Source organism: Phacochoerus africanus, chromosome 5 (genome assembly GCF_016906955.1).
Source record: "Phacochoerus africanus isolate WHEZ1 chromosome 5, ROS_Pafr_v1, whole genome shotgun sequence".
Classification (NCBI taxonomy): Eukaryota; Metazoa; Chordata; class Mammalia; order Artiodactyla; family Suidae; genus Phacochoerus; species Phacochoerus africanus.
This window is the reverse complement of record NC_062548.1, coordinates 72,939,458-72,957,977: the sequence shown is the minus strand read 5'-3', so window position 1 is coordinate 72,957,977 and position 18,520 is coordinate 72,939,458. Positions and strand designations below refer to the sequence as shown.

General features: G+C 52.6%; 2 protein-coding genes across 13 annotated transcripts; one reads left to right on the top strand and one right to left on the bottom strand.

Annotated features, from left to right (window-relative positions):
- Nucleotides 1-58: 58 nt before the first annotated feature.
- On the bottom strand, nucleotides 59-8,150 carry CCDC142 (coiled-coil domain containing 142). 4 transcript variants are annotated; one of them, XM_047781697.1, is made up of 9 exons: nucleotides 7,002-8,150; nucleotides 6,606-6,692; nucleotides 6,377-6,526; nucleotides 6,111-6,241; nucleotides 5,927-6,040; nucleotides 1,712-1,826; nucleotides 1,355-1,532; nucleotides 1,030-1,229; nucleotides 59-889 (listed from the first exon to the last, which is right to left on the bottom strand). In XM_047781697.1, exons 1-9 carry the CDS (start codon nucleotides 8,074-8,076, stop codon nucleotides 633-635), a joined length of 2,307 nt encoding a protein of 768 aa, XP_047637653.1. In that variant the 5' UTR covers nucleotides 8,077-8,150; the 3' UTR covers nucleotides 59-632. The 4 variants fall into 4 exon arrangements, with proteins under 4 accessions (XP_047637653.1, XP_047637654.1, XP_047637655.1 ...); XM_047781698.1 differs by having other exon boundaries at nucleotides 633-918; XM_047781699.1 differs by having other exon boundaries at nucleotides 633-889; nucleotides 1,030-1,222.
- Nucleotides 8,151-8,257: 107 nt separating this feature from the next.
- TTC31 (tetratricopeptide repeat domain 31) lies at nucleotides 8,258-16,751 on the top strand. 9 transcript variants are annotated; one of them, XM_047781709.1, is made up of 13 exons: nucleotides 8,258-8,376; nucleotides 8,537-8,625; nucleotides 11,537-11,639; nucleotides 11,760-11,968; nucleotides 12,141-12,224; nucleotides 13,168-13,242; nucleotides 13,607-13,687; nucleotides 13,795-13,986; nucleotides 14,319-14,370; nucleotides 14,454-14,544; nucleotides 14,645-14,786; nucleotides 15,004-15,105; nucleotides 15,288-16,751. In XM_047781709.1, the coding sequence occupies exons 1-13, from the start codon at nucleotides 8,337-8,339 to the stop codon at nucleotides 15,582-15,584; spliced, it is 1,557 nt and encodes a 518-aa protein (XP_047637665.1). In that variant the 5' UTR covers nucleotides 8,258-8,336; the 3' UTR covers nucleotides 15,585-16,751. The 9 variants fall into 9 exon arrangements, with proteins under 9 accessions (XP_047637665.1, XP_047637659.1, XP_047637660.1 ...); XM_047781703.1 differs by having other exon boundaries at nucleotides 15,285-16,751; XM_047781705.1 differs by lacking the exon at nucleotides 11,537-11,639 and having other exon boundaries at nucleotides 8,359-8,376; nucleotides 15,285-16,751.
- Nucleotides 16,752-18,520: the final 1,769 nt, after the last annotated feature.

The following is an 18,520-nucleotide window of genomic DNA, read 5'->3' as shown; positions in this document are numbered from 1 at the left end:
CCCACTCAGGTAACTAAAGATTAAATATGTGGAACGCTAGGTAACCAAAGCTTACATGTGAAGGTCCTTAAATGTTTAATGTTTTTAAAAATAGTAATGGGGAGGGGAGTACAGGGTAATACAATACAGCCTGTGGTACTGACTTAGGTATAGAAATTCCTTTTCCACCTCTATGGTTCTTGATGAGTTTACTTTGTAGTAGTGTCCCAGCCTCTCTTGTGTTTAACCTGGCTCCTAGGACTTAAGAGGAAGTGGCATCTAGGCTGCCTGCTTTCAACTGCTTTTTCTCTTTCCCTGGGATTCAAGTCTAAAGACTTTCTCCCAGCGTCTAGCCCCCTATGACCAGTATCTACTCTGAGATGTCTTCACTGATAGGGATCTGAGCCTGAGCCACTCAAGGGTGCTGACCTCTAGGTCCCAAGCTGCGGTTATGCTGTTTACTCTGAATTCCAGGCACTGGAGTGATCTTGGATTCTTAGCTTTTTAAGTCCAGGCTCTGTGTAGCTTGTGGTTCTCAAGTATCCTTTCTCCCAAGCTGCCAATTAGGCTTTTTTTTAAGAAGCATTTCTAAATGTCTGGGCTTTTTCAGACAGAGATGGAAGTTCTGACTTTCTGGCTTCTGATGTGGCTCCTTAGGATTCAGAACTGGCCCCCAGGCAGGAAAGAAAAGATAAGTGCCAGCGGGGATGCTGGTGCTGCCTCAGGGCAAGCCAGGCCTGCTGATTTCCTACCAGGTAAGCCTCAGGGCTGGGTCCCCCTCCCCACAGTGTGCTTAGCAGCTGAGGTGTCTGGGCTGGGGTTGCTCCAGGCCGAAGAGGGGGCTCCAAGCTCTCCAGACTGTTGAGGCTGCTGCTGGGCAATTCCATGGTCTGGGCCTCATTACATGCACCTGGTAAGGCAGGAGTGGAAGGCAGGTGGCTGGCAGGGGAACAGTGAAGCCAGAGCAATGATGAGGATGGGGATTGGGGCACATAAAGTAATGAGCTAGGGGCAAGGGAGCCTGGAGTTGGGTCAGGGAGAGCAACTCACAGCAACACAGCGGCCTCCTGTGGATTTGAGTCTTGGGCAGAGGCTGCTGCAACAGACACAGCAGGGCTCCATCCAACTGCTGGAAGATGCTGAGCATGAGCAGAGTCTGGCGAAGTTCTGGGGACAGGCCCCACTGCTCCTCCTCCAACAATGCCCGGACAACTCCAAAATCTTGTCTGAGCTGCAGTGCCCCCTGCAGGCTGAAGGTCAAGGTACAATGTGGCCACCTGACCCTGCTGCCTTTTCAAACTGCTCTACCCTACCTATACCCTCCCTTTTCCCAGTTCCATTCATTCCCCCTGCCGCTGCCTCCTTTCCTCCCCACCTGAACCGGATCTCATGGGTGAGGATGTGGTCAAGCCAGGCACCCAGGATGGCAGTCAGTGCCTGGCTGAGGGCGGGGGCCTGGGCTTGAGGTGGCAGTCCTTGCAATCCTTGCAGCACTGGCTCCAGTACTCTGCGGACCACCAACCCAGCATACTCACTAGGAATGCTGGGAAGTTCTGCAGAGAGAGAAGAGAAAGGACAGGACATGAGGTCAGGAGCTCTCTAAATCTCCTAATGGTGTATTTGGGGGAAGGTGAGGACAAGGATGGAGACAGAGGAGTGGAGCCAGGGTTTGGAGGGGTCAAGACATGACCTTTGGGAAGCCTGGAAGGGAATGCTGGGGATGAAAAATTACCAGGACAGAGACGATGCCGCCAGTACCGACCCCGTGGCATGTGGAGTTCAAAATCCTGTGAGGCTTGTTTACGACATTCTTGAAAAAAGAGACTTAGTGACTCTTCAGGCAGGAGCTGTGGGGGATAAGGGGAAAGTAAAAGCCTATCTCTGAGGGACTTGTCAAGTTACATGCTCTTCTATTTTTTTTCCCCCCCAAAAAAAGGGCCACACTCGCAGCATTTGGAAGTTCCCAGGCTGGGGGTCAAATCAGAGTTGCAGCTGCCAGCCTACATCACAGCTACAGCAACATGGGATCTGAGCCGTGTCTGTGACCTACACCCCAGCTCATGGCAACACCGAATCCTTAACCCACTGAGTGAGGCCAGGGATGGAACCCGCATCCTCATGGATACTAGTTGGGTTTGTTACCACTGAGCCACGATGGGAACTCTGTCAAGTTTTATGCTCTTCTAAATCTGAGGTGTTTAATGCATTCATATGCGTTGGAATTGTATGTATAATTGTATGGGCTTGGGCATTTTCTTAGGAGAGATGCTCTAGCTTTCATTGGTTTTTCCAAAACATCTGGATCCAGAAAAGATTATGGACAATTGCCCTAGGATTACCCTTCTCTCTCTCCTCAGAGGAGAGGAATTCTCCAGGTTAATTTATTCCACCAGAATGCTAATAGGAAAAAGAGAGGGAGACACCTTTACCACCACCAGTGTCCAAAAGCAAATGCGAGAGAGAAAGGTCTACATGACCTGCAGACAGGCAGAGGCTGAAGATACAAAAGGGAATTGTAGGATCATCTGTCTATCATCTATAAAAGGAAAGCGAGAACCGTGTACACCAGGAGCAATGACTAACTTTCTGAGATTCAGGAATCTTCGGAATGTCCTTACACTGAATATTCTTTATAGCCACTTCCATTTCTCCAGAGCATGGCAACCCACAAAGCAAAAAAAAATGCCCATGTGCGGGTTTGGTTTCTTTGGTTTGATAGCTTTTGTTTTTGGAGAGGGAGAAAACAGAAAAAAGAGGGCCCTCTACAGCCCATCTTGGAGAAGAATCCCAAGAAGTAGGGTATATAGTAGCAGGTCTTAGAAAAAGTGGTGCCTGGGAGCCTGAAAGGAGGAAGGGACCTGGAGGGGGCCACACTTGGTGGGGGAGAGCCCATGTGACCCCTGATACCTAGCCTGACAATGGCCTATCGAAATCCAAACTCTTCTTCTCTTATCCCCCAAACCAGAATCTCTTTCTTCCTAATATATGGCAAAGAAATGACCCTTTTGTCAACTGACATGTGTTAGAAAATTCTACAGTCAACACTAAGGAAACAGAAGTCCCACCATGGGACAGCCTTTTTCTCTGGGATGTTACAGTCCGGCTGTGGAGAATATTCAGATCTGATTCTTCTTTTTCATCCCAGTGCTGAGAGCAGTGGAATGCCCACAGCAGATGCCCAAGAGTGCAAGCACCAGGCAGAGGAGCAAGGCATAAAACTGCTTTGGACAGTGTTGGGTCACAAGGTGAGCACAGTGTCCCTGCCCCTTTTGGTCTGTTCTCAACTGCCAAGAGCTGGATCCTTCTCATGTCCTCTCCCTTCTATCCTGTCCATTAGCTGGATCAAACTCTATCAATGCCTTTTTTTTTTTTTTTTTGGCTTTTTAGGGCTGCACCCACAGCTTTTGGAGGTTCCAAGGCTAGGGGTCAAATCAGAGCTGTAGCTGCCTGCCGACACCAGAGCCACAGCAACTTGGAGCTGTAGCCACCAACCTGTGCCAGAGCCACAGCAATGCAGGATCTGAGCCGAGTCTGCAACCTACACCACAGCTTACGGCAACACCGGATCCTTAAACCACTGAGTGAGGCCAGGGATCGAACCTGCATCCTCATGGATGCTAGCCGGTTTCATTAACTGCTGAGCCACAATGGGAACTCCCACTCTATCACTGTCTTCACTGCTCCCTTCCTGCTCTTACAGTGGCTCCCTGTCACTTACGAGGTAAAGTCCAAAATCTATGGGTTGGTGTTCAGTGCCATTCACAATTTGATGACAACCTCTTCACTCCTTCACAAGCCTCCACACCCCTGACCCCCGACACACACCTGGGAGGGGTAAGTGCATGCTCATGTGTACATAACACACAGACACACGTAAACACAATGACCTGCTTTGGTCAGGCCATTTCCTCACTGTTCCCCCAAGGAACTATGAACTGCCCGCCTCCAGTAACCACTGCTATTTCTCTGAAGCTGCCCAGCCACCAGCTTGAACCATAGGCCCTGTGAGGAGCTTCTGTTACCACATGTCTATCATGGCCTTCCATCCTCAGAGCTCCCACAGCCATCACTGTCCACCCTACTCATGAGGAGTCTGTGCTGGGACATGTTGATTTGTAAGAGGCAGCAGACAATTGAGGTGGAAATGTCCAACAGGTATATGCAGGTGGTAGGTTAGGGCTAAACTGTGGGGGTGCACAGCACCAAGGTGGAGTGCAGACGGACAATGAGCTGAAGGACAAGGACTGAACTCTACTGCCATGTCCCTATTCAGGGCAAAGAGGAGACAGTTGGGCAGGAAGAGAAAACAAAACGCAGAGAGACATAATCCATTGTAGGAACAGATATTGTGTAAAATACAGAAGAATTAAAACAGAAGTAGAAGGAGTTCCTGTTGTGGCTCAGTGGAAATGCATCTGACTAGTATCCATGAGGTCACGGTTCCGATCCCTGGCCTTGCCTGGTGGGTTAAGGATCCAGTGTTGCTGCGAGTTGTGGTGTAGGTCGAAGACGAGGCTCAAATCTGGAGTTGCTGTGGCTGTGGCGTAGACCAGCAGCTACAGCTCCGATTCAGCCCCTGGCCTGGGAACCTCCATGTGCCGCAGGCGCGGCCCTAAAAAGACCAAAAACAAAAAACAAAAAACAAAAAAAAAGGAAATGTAATAGTTTAATTCATAAGTTTGGAAGAAAATAAGAAAATATTAACCGAAATAGCCAAGAGAAGATCAAAGCACCCTGGAATAGGGATCAGAAGTCAGGGTGGGGGGCAGTTAAAGCGCTATTTTTTTCATGAGAAACTTTCTAAAATAATATTCTCTTTCAGTTTTAAAATACAAAAATAAGTTCCCATGGCTCGTGGTTAACGAATCTAACTAGGAACCAGGAGGTTGGGGGTTCGATCCCTGGCCTCATTCAGTGGGTTAAAGATCCGGTGTTGCCCTGAGCTGTGGTGTAGGTTGCAGACGAAGCTCGGATCTGGTGTGGCTGTGGCTGTGGCGTAGGCTGGCAGCTACAGCTCCGATTGGACCCCTAGCCTGGGAACCTCCATATGCCTCCGGTGTGGCCGTAGAAAACACAAGACAAAAAGACTAAATAAATAAATAAAATACAAAAATAAAAACACATACTACACTTTTAGAAGAAGAGAAACAGTGTTATCAAAAACTAGAAAGGAAGAAAAAAATCAATCACCTATCTCGCATTTTCTCTATAAAATATACCTCAAAGTTACCAAATAACTTGAGAACAAGTTTCACTTTATAAGAGCAATCCAACTAGTAATGAAGAAATGATAGAACTAGAATATCAATTGCTCCCCCTAATGAAATAATGGATATAGACAATGATCATCAATCATCTGTGGCAATTAACATCACAAAATGAGAGTCTGGGATTTCCTGTCATGGCTCAGCAGTTAATGAATCTGACTAGCATCCGTGAGGATGCAGGTTCGATCCCTGGGCTTGCTCAGTGGGTTAAGGATCTGGCATTACCGTGAGCTATGGCATAGGTCGAAGACAAGGCTTGGATCCTGCTTTGCTGTGGCTGTGGCGTAGGCCGGCAGCTGCAGCTCCGATTTGACCCCTAGCCTGGGAACCTCCATATGCCATGGGTGCGGCCCTAAAAAAAAAGAAAAAAAAAAACCAAAAAACCAAAATGAGAGTCTGACATGTGGGTTAGGGGTGGGATATATAAATGAAATAAAATTGACCATGAGTCGATAATTATTAAAACCTCAGTGGTAGGAATATGACAGCCCATTACACTCTTCTCTCTACCTTTGTGTATGTTTGAAATTGTCCATAATGAAGAGAGAACAAAAAGTGAAGAGCAAGAAAATATAAATTTAGCAGAGATTCCAAGGCACTGAGATGTTCCATCACCACCACAACAACCACCCCACCAACCCCAAAAAGCTGGTCACTGTCAGGTCCCCTGCTCTCCTCACCTGGATCTGTGCAGTCAGCTTCTGGATCTCCAGGCCCAGCTGCTGCTCCACCTCCAGGGCCAAGCTTTCCTCTGAGGCCAGGTTAGACAAAGCTTCTGCCTCATGCAATAGAGGCTTTGGCAGAAACGGAGTGAGATCTGAGCCCAGCCCAGGATGCTCCCCTCCCTGTTCCCTAGCTACTCACTGGTAAGTCCTTCTGGATCAGGAGGAGGAAGGAACTTGGAGTCCATGCTGCCAGATACTGCTGAGCTCTGCCCCAAAACCAGAGCACAGTGGTCTGCAGGGTACAGAGCCCCAGGGCAAGGGGTGCAGGACCTGGGGAGGGGAGGGACAGAGTATCTGAAGGACCATGGAACACCTCTGGGAGGAGGCAAGCTACAGAAGAGAATGGAGGAACCGGAGGATAGCCTCCACTGCTCCTACCCTCCCATCCCCAGCACCTTGTCTCACCTGGAGGCTGGTAGAGAGGCAGCCCAGATCTGGGTTCTCGAAGGGCATCCAAGAGAGGAGGGAAGAGCTTTTGCAAAAGTTCAGTGGTATGAGAGGATGAAGGAAGGCTGCTCTGATTTCCACTAGCAGATCCCAAGGCCTGGCAGAAGCCTGAAGATGAAGGGGTACGGTTTGACAAGGAAGGGACAATCTGGGGCTTGTGTCACTGCCACAACCCCTTCCTTCTCACCTTGATCCCAGCTCCAGATAAGAGACTGATGAATTAGGTTGCCACACAAAGAATCCAGCTCCTTCTCACACTCCTGAGGCAGTGATGCTGGTGAGAGAAATGACTCTGGAGCCTGAAAACAAGGCCTCTCTTTTCCACAATCACTGCCCACTCAATGATGGGGGAAGAGAGGAGGCTTCTACCAAGACTGGAAGCTGCCATGGAAAGCAAGACTGCTTTGAAAGCCCAGAAGCAATGGCCTGAACACCCCCCACACACACCAGGGGGAGGAGAGATGGAGTGGGGGATGTTCATTCTAGTGGGCCTGTTTTGGTTGTTAGGCGTCAGGTGAGTGAAGTGAATAAAGAAGAAAGAGACCCCAGCCTTCCCAAACGCCCACCCGGACCCATCACTCACCCCGACCGAGTGCCTGCCTCAGCTGTTGTGCCGCTGCCCTGGGGTCCCTCCAGGGTCCTAGACATAGGTCCAGACTCTGAGCACAGGCTGCCCACAGAAAAGTCCAGTACTGGCTCCACAGGGCTCCAGCCCCCCCAAGCCCCAGTCCACTGCTGGCTGAACCCGCCACGCCCCCCATCAGGCCCAGTAGACCTGGCAGCAGCTCCCGCTCCTCATGGCACCGCCTCCGGAGCTGGTCCTCCAAGCCAGATCCCTTGAGCGCCTCATCTAGCCAACCTGCCACCTGGCAACCCCGTTCCCCCGTCAGGAGGCGGAGCACACGGGCGGGGGGGAAAGGGCGCGCTGCCCCGGGAACGTGGCTCAAGGCTTTTCCCTGCAGGTGGTGGTAGGCGGGAAGTGCCAGCAGCAGGTCGGCGAGTTGGGACGATAAGCCTCGGCTGGCAGGCGCCCGGCCCAGAGCCCGAAGCTGCATCTCGATGGTAGCATCCAGGCGCTGGGCTGCTAGTCCGACGAGGCGCGCCAGGAGTTGCGACGCGGCGGTCTCCCGAAGGCTGCTTCTCAGGACAGCCCCTCCAGAAGGGTGCGGCAACACGTCCCAGCACAGCTGAGGCAAGCGGCCGGGGCCAGGGGATGGAGCGCCGGGACTCAGGATCCTCAGGAGGCGCACGGCAGCCTGTAGGTGGCGGGCGCAGTCCCGGGCTTGGAGGAGCTGTTCCCGCTCGCGGTGCAGCCGCAGCAACACCGCCCGGAGACGCTGCAGCGCAGGAGGGATCGGGACGCCAGCTGCCAGCTCCTGCCACCAGTCCGCGGCGCCGGCATCGCTGTGCTCTCCTGCGTCCTCCCGCGTTGGCGCTGCCCACCACGGCTGCCCTCCCGGAGCTACGGTGGGTCGTGGGTCTAGGCAGGGGATGCTCCCGGCAAAGGGCAACTCGGGCCAGCCACAAACGTCCCCGCGGAGAACTCCCGCCCGCTTTTTCTGCCACTGCTCCTCCCCAACGCCCCGGGACTGCGCCCCCAACGGCGGCACGTTAGCTAGCGGAGGCAGAAGGCCACCAGATCGAGACGCCTGGGCCATGGGACGCCGCGTCTGGAACGAACCGAACGATTCCCACCTTCCCTCATTACCCAACGCCCGCGGCAGCCGCGGCTCCGCCCGGTCCCTAGAGCCGTCATCCCTGGCCCGGCAGCCGCCGGGACCGTAATGGACTCTCTCGCGCTCCGTAATCGGAGGCTTCTGCCCCCAACAAAGATGGCCGCCCACCCCGTCCTACTCCGCCCTTCGGAGGGTGTCAAATACCAGACTATCTTTCACTTTCGGGTCACTGTTGACGGGCGATGGCGCCGATTCCGAAGACTGTGGGGCTGACCAAGCTAGGTAAGCGGGTGAGACCAGATGAGAGGGGGTCCAGGAGGGCTGGGGCAGCCCTAGTTGGATCTATTTTCAGTTACGATCTTGTGCTTCACGCGATAGGCAAAGGGCTTGGGCCCACCTACCCGAAGGCCCCCTAACGCGCCGCCGCCTTCCTTTCCTATAGACTGTCCTCTGCGGCCTGGCTGTCCGCTAGGGGTCGCTGATGTCCCCAAACTCTGCAAAGAATTCGGTCCTGAAGACTACGGCGACGAGGTAAAAAGGATTCCTAGCTCCCCACCGCCGCCACCACCACCACCACCCAGCCCTAATCATCACGATCACGCCTCTATTCTACCTTCCGAGCTGAGCCCCACCGCGGCGCCCCGAAGGGCTACTAGCCCCGGGACTTTGGAGAGGCGTAACGGTGGGAACAAGGTCAAGCAGCACTACGCAAGAGGAGGGGCGGGGAACCAGGGGCGACTCAGCGTTGATAAATGCTTAAAATGGGCAGGGCCGGGCAGAAGAGGGTCTCTAAGTTGAGTGGGAGTGGGTAGTAATTACTTGGGGAAAGATATTAAGAACAGAGGGGGCAGTGTGAGCAAAGAGACTAAGGCAAGGAAAAGGTAAGAGAACTTCACTGAAGTTTGACTTTAGTTATGGCTTTGGTTGGAACCCTAAGAGATGAGGTGAGAAAGAAGGCAGCATTTGGCTTGTCTGGTACTCTGGTTTGGATGTCCTCAAGCAGGGGCTGGATTCTTGAGGGAGGGACAGGATCAGATTTGGGAGCGCTGAGAAGCTGTACTTCCTTCTGCTTCCTGGTTGTTTCTGAAACCAAACTCAGCAAGCCCAGAAGGTAATTCATCATCTTTGCACATTAGTTGCTTTCCCTCTCATCTTAATCTTGGTTAATAACACAAACTTCCATCCAGTTGCTTAATCCTGAAATCTGAAAATCATTCTTCCATTACCTTACCAGTGAAGTCAGTCAGCAAAATCTGCTTCTGAAATCTATTGAATCAAACCCATTATGATCATTTCTCCTTCTGCTGCTACTGCCTCAGTTCAGGAACTCACTTTTTCTGGCCTGAACAGTTCTAAACGGCCTGCTAACTAAACATTTCATGCCTAGACTCATCTCTTTCCCCCGGTACTGTTTCATTGGAGCATTTTATTCCTTAGATCAGATCCACTTCTCTCACTAACAGGGCAAAGTCCAAACTCACTAGATCACACAGGTACACATGTTCTTCAAGCACAGCTCCTGGCTGCATCTCTGATTCAACAGCTTCCTCACCCATATCTTTGCCTTTGCCCATTCAGCATACATACACGTGTTGAACATCAACTATGTGCTGAAAGCTGTTTTAGGCACTGGGAGGAAAACAGTAAGCCAAACAGACAAAAATCCTTCTATTCAGGGAATTAGAAGTGTCTAGTGAGGGTAACTGGTCAACAAATAAACACCACAGTATACTGATATGAGAAATGCCAAGCAAAACCAAGCAAGAGGATAGGAAGCCCTGAGAGGAATTGAGAGGTTTTTCTTTTCTTTTCTTTTTCTCTTTTTTTTTTTTTCTTTTTTTGGCTGCTCCATGGCATACGGAGTTCCTGGGCCAGGGATCAGATCTGAGCCACAGCTGCGGCAATGCTGGGTCCTTAACCCACTGTGCTGGGCCTGGGATCAAACCTGCATCCCAGTGCTTCCAAGATGCTGCTGATTCCATTGCGTCACAGCAGAAACTCCCAAGAGGTTTTGCTTTTTAAAGGGAGTGGCCAGAGAAGGCCTTCTTCAGAAGGTTTAGGCAGAGATCTGAAGACGATGAAGAAATGAGCCATTTACTGGGGAAAGAGCATTCCAGGCAGAGGAAGTAACAAGTACCAAAGCCCTGAAAAGGGCGCACACTTGGTGCACTGCAGAAACTTCAAAGGAGACCACTGCAGCTGGAGGAGATGAAGGGATTGGGTGGCCAGATCATGTGTGGCCAGGCAGTGAATTAAGAGAATATGTAATTCAATAAAAATTCAAAAGATGGAACAGAGAGAGAGAATAGCATTAGTCTGTGTTTTAGGGAGTGGTCGAAGGTCAAGGCAGTCTTTTTTTTTGTTTGGTTTTTAAAGATGGTTTACACTAACTAAGGACATGATCCTCATCTGAACCACAGAATGTATGCGCCAAGCTTGAAAGAGTCTCGCCTCATTTTGTGAATGAGGAAGCTGAGGCCCAGAGAGGTTAAATGATTTATCCAAAATCAAATGGCCGGGCAATGGCAGAACCAGAACTGAGGTTCATACAGCTCTGTTCTAGCACAGTGTTCTCTCTGGGTCTATGCTACCTGGCTAATTAAGACAGCAGTAGAAAGCAATGGATAATAAGGTGTGAAATTGTATCTCACAGGCTGTGTTCGTGCAGCCTGGTTGAGTGAGGGCAGAGCAAATTGGGGATGAAAGGGTCTGGGAAGGCTTTGAGGGGAGATGGCATTTGAACTCGATCTTGAAGGTCAGGCAAGACATGGTGAGAAAGAAGCTCAGAGCCAGCAGAACGGCTGGGGGAGGACCCCAAGGCTGGAAGGAACCTGGTGGCAGAGGGAGGATGGCCGCTAAGGAGGAAAGGATTGCAAGGGAAGCCGGGAGAGGTCAGCCAGGAAACTTTTTGGAAGGCTCTGAATCCCAGGCTAGACTCAGTCCCGCCTGCGGCTCTGGCAGTGGGGAACTACTGGAAAATTTTGAGTAAGGTAACATTGCTGAGAGCTTGGTTTTGAGGAGAAACAGATGAAGTGCAAGGGAGAGGGCAGCCAGGAACTGTAGCACTCTTTTAGGTGTGAGGCAGCCCCAGGGTGGATTCTGTGGGGAGGGTTCATATTCAAGGGTATGGCGGGGGGGCGCAGCTGGAAGAGCAGGTAAGAGGGCTCCATTGCAGGGGCGTCAGTGTGTCAGGATGGTGGAGAAGGCTGGGCTGATGAGCACCCTCAGCCCTTGGGAAGGCAAGAGAGTTAGGAAAGGGAGGTGAGACGCCATGACAGCTGGGAGCAGTGTGTTTTGCAGGGCTGAGCAGGGAGAGGGTACGGTTCTCCAGGCTGGGCGGCTGGTTTGTGGTTGCCGTGGTGGAGAGGTCAACCCAGCCAAGCCCCTTGCTCTCTCCCAGAGCTCCCCACAACACCAGCCTCCCCTCCCCTCCCCCTCCCAGGACGTAGTGGATTTTCTTCGACGGCTTGTGGAGAATGATCCCCAGGGCCTGCACCGGATCCATGTGGATAGGAGCAGCGGGCGGCTGCAGCTGTGGCACCATGGTGGGGAGTGCAGGGGCCGGGCCCAGGGATCGAGGCTGGTACCCTAGGGAGGGCTGGCCCTCAGAGGCTCCTCTCCCTCATGTTCTCCTTTCTTGCCCTTCTCTTTCTCCCTCCTGACAGATCGCCTCCTGGACCCCCTCTGTAATGAGGAGCAAACAACGGAACAGAATGACAAGGACAAGGAAGCTGAGAGACTGGGTACCTACTGTGGTCTCCGAAAGTCCTTCCTATACCCTCCACGAGCGTCTAAGCCCTGCCCTCAAAGCCCGCCTGCTCCAGACAACCTGCTGCAGGTGGCCATGCCTCAGAGGCTCCTGCTGACTGAAGAGGTGAGACTGGCAGCAAGGGGCTTCTTCCGCCCAAGAGTTCTCCCAAACCCCAGGTTCCCATGGCCACATTCTCCCCTAATCTGGACTTTTCAAGATCCTTTCATACTGCCTGCCTCCCTTTCGCTCTCTCTCATTCTCTCTCTCTGCCTGTTGCCTGCCCTTCCTCCTTCAGGAAGCCAACCGCCTGGCTGAAGAGCTGGTGGCTGAGGAGGAGCGCATGAAACAGAAAGCAGAGAAGAAACGACTCAAGAAGAAGGTAACTGGAGGGCAGGAGGAGTGGGAACCCAGAGGGATTTGGGGGCTTGAAGGAGGGAAGCTTTGTGAACAGGAGAGAACTCAAGATGGCCAGCTGGGGTGGCGGGCATGGGGCTTGGGGACTGGAGGGTCTCTGGGAGGCCCATTTAGTGTAGTGGTTCTGGAGCCACACGATGCTGCCTGGATTGGAATCTGCCTCCTGACTGTGTGCCCTCTGCCTAGAGACTCTTGTCTTCTTGTCTGCTGTAAAGTGAGGACAACAACAAAACCCATCTCATAGTGTTGCAAAGATTAAATGAGATAGTGTCTATGAAGCTCTTAGCCTGGTGCTATGGCATATAATATATATTGTATATATGAAGATTTTTTTTTTTTTCTTTTTAGGGCTGCACCCGTGGCATATGGAGGTTCCCAGGCTAGGGGTCGAATGGGAGCTACAGCCTACGCCACAGCCACAGCAACTCCAGATCCAAGCCATATTGTGATCTACACCACAGCTCACGGCAATGCCGGATCCCTAACCCACTGAGTAAGGCCAGGGATTGAATCCACAACCTCATGATGCCTAGTCGGATTCATTTCCACTGTGCCACACGGGAACTCCTACATATGAAGAATTGGTCTCAAGATACAAATTCTGGGAGTTCCCATTGTGGCTCGGGCGGTTAAGAACCCAACTAGTATCCAAGAGGATGTGGGTTCCCTCCCTAGCCTTGCTCAGTGGATTAAGGATCCAGCGTTGCTGTGAACTGTGGTGTAGGTCACAGACAAGGCTGTGGCTGTGGTGTAGGCTGGCAGCTGCAACTCTAATTCGATCCCAAGCCTGGGAATTTCCATATGCTGCAAGTGCAGCTCTTAAAAAAGGAAAAAGATACAAATTGTGTGTGTGTATGTTTAAGTATAGTGCTCAAAGTACATCCTCTTCTTCCTTGTCGTTGTTACAGCGTCAAAAGGATCGGAAGCGAAGGGAGCGCTTGGAGCAGCACAGCGGGGAGCCCAACTCCAGTGTCTGCACACAGGTACTAAAAGCACCAAGTGGGAGTTCCTGTCGTGGCTCAGTGGTTAACGAATCCATAGGAACCATGAGATTGAGGGTTTGATCCCTGGCCTTGCTCAGTGGGTTAAGGATCTGGCATTGCCATGAGCTGTGGTGTAGGTTGCAGACGTGGCTCGGATCCCATGTTGCTGTGGCTCTGGCGTAGGCTGGTGGCTCCGATTCAACCCCTAGCCTGGGAACCTACATATGCCACGGGAGCGGCCCTAGAAATGGCAAAAAGGCAAAAATAAAATAAAATAAAAGCACCAAGTGCCAGGAGGTGGGAGCTGGAAAAGCAGGCGGCTCAAGGCGACTTTCAACTCTGTACCTGTTCACCTTCCCTCCAGGCCGAGACCAGCCCAACTGGGGATGGGAGTCCCCCATCCAGCTCCGGGAACCCAGCTCAGGGACAGTGCGATGAGGAAGAGGTGAGAGCCCCCTTCCTTCCCTTCATGATCTCTGCCCACCCTCTGCTCCCACTTCTCTAGGACATACCTCATCCCTGCGCCTCCCGAACTTTCCTTTCTGCTCACAGGACTCATTGGATCTATCTAGCACCTTTGTGTCTCTGGCTCTGCGCAAGGTTGGGGATTGGCCCCCCAGTGCCCTCAGAGAAAAGGGACTAAGCCAGGATCCCCAAGGCAGGAGCCAGACTCCCCAAGAGAAGAGCCAGGAGGAAGAAAGCACTCCAGGAGAAGAGAGCCCCAGACAGAGTCCTAAGGCCGAGGTGAGCACCTGGGCAGAGGAACCTCAGCTAGAAGGAGGGGAAGGCATGCCAGAGAGCTCTGGGGAGTCCCACAATCTAAGGGTCAAGGGCAATGACCACTAGAAGGACTTCTCTGGCCCTCAGATTAAGAGACCTGGGATCAAGCTCCATCACTGTTACCCTCGCCCTGGGAAGTTTCCTCTGTAGGAAGGTAGGGCTGATGCCATCCTGCAGACTGTCATAAGAATGGCATGTTGCCTGGTGCTGATTGCAGTGTTAACTATTGGAACGGAGGAGAAGGATCCGGGGAGGCTGAGGCCTTAGTCCTGCTTGACTGTGCTTCCTGTTCCTAGGCATCTCCAGGACTGCTGGCGGCTGCCTTACAACGGAGCCAGGAGCTGGCAGGTGAGGTTCTTTCTCTCTCCCGCCTCACCCAACCCTCCCTGGGATGGTCGCATCCGAACCGTCCCACCTTCTTTCCTCCCCAGAGTTGGGTACCAGCCTTGCCGAAAATGGTTTCTACCACAAGGCTGTGGTCCTCTTCACTCAGGCCTTGAAGCTCAACCCCCGGGACCACCGGTAGGTGGGGTGGGGTGGGGAAGGGTGGCTACCTCACCAGGATGTCAGGGGTAGGCAGGGTGCTGAGGACCTGGACTTTTGGCCACTTTGTCTTTCTCAGGTTATTTGGAAATCGCTCATTCTGCCATGAACGGCTGGGTCAGCCAGTGCGTGCCCTAGCTGATGCCCAGGTAGCCCTCACTTTGCGGCCCGGCTGGCCCCGGGGCCTCTTCCGCCTGGGCAAGGCCTTGATGGGACTGCAGGTACTGGGTCTGAGGCTGGAAGCGGAAGAGGAATTCGGCTGGGATGGAGGGGGGATCGGGTCTACAGTGGCTTTTCTAGTTGCGCTCCCACCACCACAGTGTCACAATGTTAGTTGTGTCAGTGGATGGAGCCACTCTGGGAAAGGGGGCCGTTTGAAGTTCCTTGACCCCTGCTGACCCCTAAACTTTCCTCTTTCTAACTCCTCTGGTACCAAAGCGTTTCGAAGAGGCAGCTGCTGTGTTCCAGGAGACTCTGAGAGGCGGGTCCCAACCTGACGCAGCCCGGGAGCTCCACTCCTGCCTCATGCAGCTGGCTCTGGTAAGGGGACCAGGCCCCCTCTCATGCCGAGGGGGCAGCAGGGAGAACTGGCTGGGGTTGCAGCACCAAGCGGTGCCACTTTCTGCCTCAGGTGGGGAAGGGGGTGGGAACGCATGGGATGAGGGGCCTGGGCGGCGCTGCTGGAAGGCCTCTCAGGTCCCCTCCCTCTCCTTGCTCAGCAGGACCAGCGAGGAGGGATCCCTGGGCCGCCTCCATCGACTAGGTTCCCCCATCCATTTCCCCACGCTGAGCTGGGGCCTTCAGGCCTCCTCTCCCCCCATGGCCCTGGAAGCCCTGCCCAAACTGTCCCTGGCCTCCTGTCTCCACCCTTGCGTTATCCACCACATCACCCGAGCCCTGCCAGCTGGCCCCTCCCCCAGACTCAGAGCAGAAGACCCTGCCCTCCCCATCTCCAGGACTCCTCAAAGAGCCAGGGCATCCTGGGACCTGGGCCCCAACGTCTACCTCACACCAGATGAACGGGAACCTGTCCCTACTAAGGCAAAGCCATGTGTATATCCCTCGGGGATGAAAGATGCTGTGGGGGGGCGGCTCACTGCACACTGAGACCTATACTCTCAAACCACGGCTAGGAGCATCCCTGGCAGGCATGCCTCTTGCCACAGAGACCTTCTGATGAGGGACAGGAGACCCACATCCACTGAAATAGCCTTTCTTATGGTTCTTAAGCAGGTGGCTTCTGCTGGAAGCAGGAGGGAAAAATAAAATCCCCCAAGGCTCCAGAAGGGATCTGTATAAACGTTTAGGTTTTCAGACTTTTAACAGACCCGGCAGTAGGGGCATTTGAGGCTTGTTCTGCTTCTTGGCCCTGGGGAACTCACTCCCCAGCCAGAGCTCCGTGCTCGGGAACGGGGTCCCTGAGATGAACAAGGCCCAGGTCTCTTCAGCTTGGCAGATGCTCGCTTCTCCCTAATCCCAGTTCTTGCCCCATCTTCTCTAGCCTCGGTTCATGCCCTGTTTCCTGTTCACACTTCTGTGCATATCCTGCCCTCTCCTTTGCCCAGTGGTCTGACGCTCACCTCCTCCCACTGCTAGAAGATTCACCAAGGGCTGGCACTTGGGAGGTCCCTTCTGACTCCCTGTATAAGAATCCTGATCTCCTTCTGGTTTCTCCTCTAAGATCCTGGCAACTGCCATGGCTGGTTCCTCCCTAGCTCTCCCTGGCACTCTCAGCTTATTTAACATGGATCTGTAGGGGACTTTGAGGCCTCCCAGCATGCCTTTCCGAGAAGAACCACTCATCAGGTTAAATGAGTCTTGCTGCCCTATGGGTCTTACTCAATACCACATGCACCTAGACGCAGGAGGTGCTGAAACACCTCCCCTTTTTTTTAAGGCTTTCCCAAATTCTTTTTATTGTTTATGGCTGCAGGCCCCTTAAACACTGTGTAACAGAATGAAGCCTGCCATTGCTAGTTGGGTCACCTTGGGCGGGTTTCTCAGCACCTGAGCTCCAGATCCCTCATCTGTAAAATGCGGGCATCCCTCCTTCACAGGGCTGTTGTGAGAACTGCATGTGTGAGAAGGGCGATCAGGTGCCCCTCCCTCTCCTCTCTCAGCAGGACCCCCCCAGGAGGAAGACCCTGGTACACAGTGGGTGTTAAATAAACCAATCTTTATCTGCAGTTGTCCTATATGTTCATGATTCCGACACTGGGAAGAGAGGAGTATGAGTGAATGACTGCTTAGTTCACCAAATACAGAATTCATGGGGCTGCGGTTCTCAAAGCATGGTCCCTGCCTGGGCCGGTGGCATCAGTGTCACCTGGGAACTTTTTACAAATGCAAATTCTCGGGCTCACCATAGATCTTCTACATCAGAAACTGAAAGAGCGGGGCCCCAAAATTTGTGTTTCAGTCAACCCTCCAGGTGATCCTGAGACACCCCGATGTTTGAGAAGCTCTCCTCTAGGAACTAGCAGAGGAGACATCCATCCAGGGGGCCCTTCTGGGGGGATAGGTTTGAGTTTTATTTATCCGAGCCTTGATTACAAGAGGTGGAAGCATGGGGCTGGAACTTAGGAAACCTCAGGTAGAGGAGGGTTACAGCTCAGAGCCAGCTAACTTGACTGGACCCTACCTTCATAACTCGAATTATTTGCCCCGGGAGTTCTTTGTTCATGTTCTTTGGGGGGTGGGGCTCAGGAGAGGCGTTGTGTTTGTGGGGTGATTTATCACAGTGTCTCTGAAAGGCCTGCCCATGTGTTTTTGTTCTGGGCTGGGGCTAGGGAGGTGTGGCTTATCCACTCTGAGGACTCTAGTAGGGCTCCTAACCCCTCAAAGAAGGGCCACCCACCATGACTATGTGGCATCTTTGTTTTCAGGCTGAACTGACTCCTTGTTCATCTAGTGTCTCAGAGAAATGTCCCCTCCCTGATACCTCTTGGCCTGTCCTGGACTTGAATCTTCCCCACGTGCCACAGGACTCCTGACATCTTGCCTCCACTTTGTCCCACACTCATACTGCTAACTGGTAGGGTTCTCACCCAGCAGCCTGCGTTCAAAGTCCCCAGGGCTGGAAAGCAGTAACCAACCATCCTGGTTTTCCTGGGGCTGAGGGATTTCTTAGGGCGCGGAGCTTTCGGTGCTAAAACTGGGAAAGTCCTGGGCAAATGGGAAGAAGTTGGTCATTCCAATCTAAAGGTTCCAGAGGCCCTTAGAAGGGGATGAAGGGAATACAGAAGGGGCCTTGAACAGGCACCAGGGGAGGTGTGTGTGTGTGTGTGTGTGTGTGTGTGTGTGTGTGTGTGTGTGTGTGTGTTGTATGTGTATTGAAAGGGCAACTTGGGTGCAAAGAATACTTTTGTACATCATGGGAGACAGGTTCTTAGCTCTACTCTAGTAGTCATTGTCTATTTCTGTCAATGATACCATTTTCCTTCCAGTTGCCCAGGGTTGCAAGGTTTGAGTTTTGTTTAACTGACTCTTCCAATCTTTGGTCACTTGGAGGAATGACACTGATTCCTGTGTCTTAACCACCTCCCTCCCTGCTTCAAGTCTGGCCCTGAATTCTCTCTGCTCTTAGCTTTTGCAGTGGCCTGAGCCACGCCCCTTCCTCAGGTCTGTGCTGGTCACCCTGCACATGCAGCCAGATCAGCCTGCCCTAAACATCGCTTGCATACCTCTCCTCGCTAAAACTTCCAAGGACCGTGCACTATCCTCAGAACAATGCCTACGTTCCTACCTCTGGCCCTTCCCCCTCCCTCTCTGTGAACCCTTCTTTCTGTTGGACCCAGTTACAGTAACAGCAACAGAACCTATAGTGGCCAAAGCATGAGCTCTGGAGTCAGACATGCAAGTAGGTTAGTCCCAGCCCCACCACTTACAAGCTTCATGACATGATCAAGTTTCTTAGGATTGTGGTCTTCTGTGATTCAGTCCCCTTATCCTTAAA

Bases quoted from the DNA above. Each gene is read 5' to 3' on its own strand.
- TTC31 (XM_047781701.1), top strand. From the start codon at position 11,366: ATGACAGCTGGGAGCAGTGTGTTTTGCAGGGCTGAGCAGGGAGAGGGT. The intron at 11,969-12,140 runs GTGAGACTGGCA...TTCCTCCTTCAG, and splicing joins GGCTCCTGCTGACTGAAGAG to GAAGCCAACCGCCTGGCTGA. The intron at 12,225-13,167 runs GTAACTGGAGGG...TCGTTGTTACAG, and splicing joins AGAAACGACTCAAGAAGAAG to CGTCAAAAGGATCGGAAGCG.
- CCDC142 (XM_047781697.1), bottom strand. From the start codon at position 8,076: ATGGCCCAGGCGTCTCGATCTGGTGGCCTTCTGCCTCCGCTAGCTAAC. The intron at 6,242-6,376 runs GTGAGACAAGGT...TCCCCTCCCCAG, and splicing joins GCCTCTCTACCAGCCTCCAG to GTCCTGCACCCCTTGCCCTG. The intron at 890-1,029 runs GTGAGTTGCTCT...CTGCCTTACCAG, and splicing joins CAGGAGGCCGCTGTGTTGCT to GTGCATGTAATGAGGCCCAG.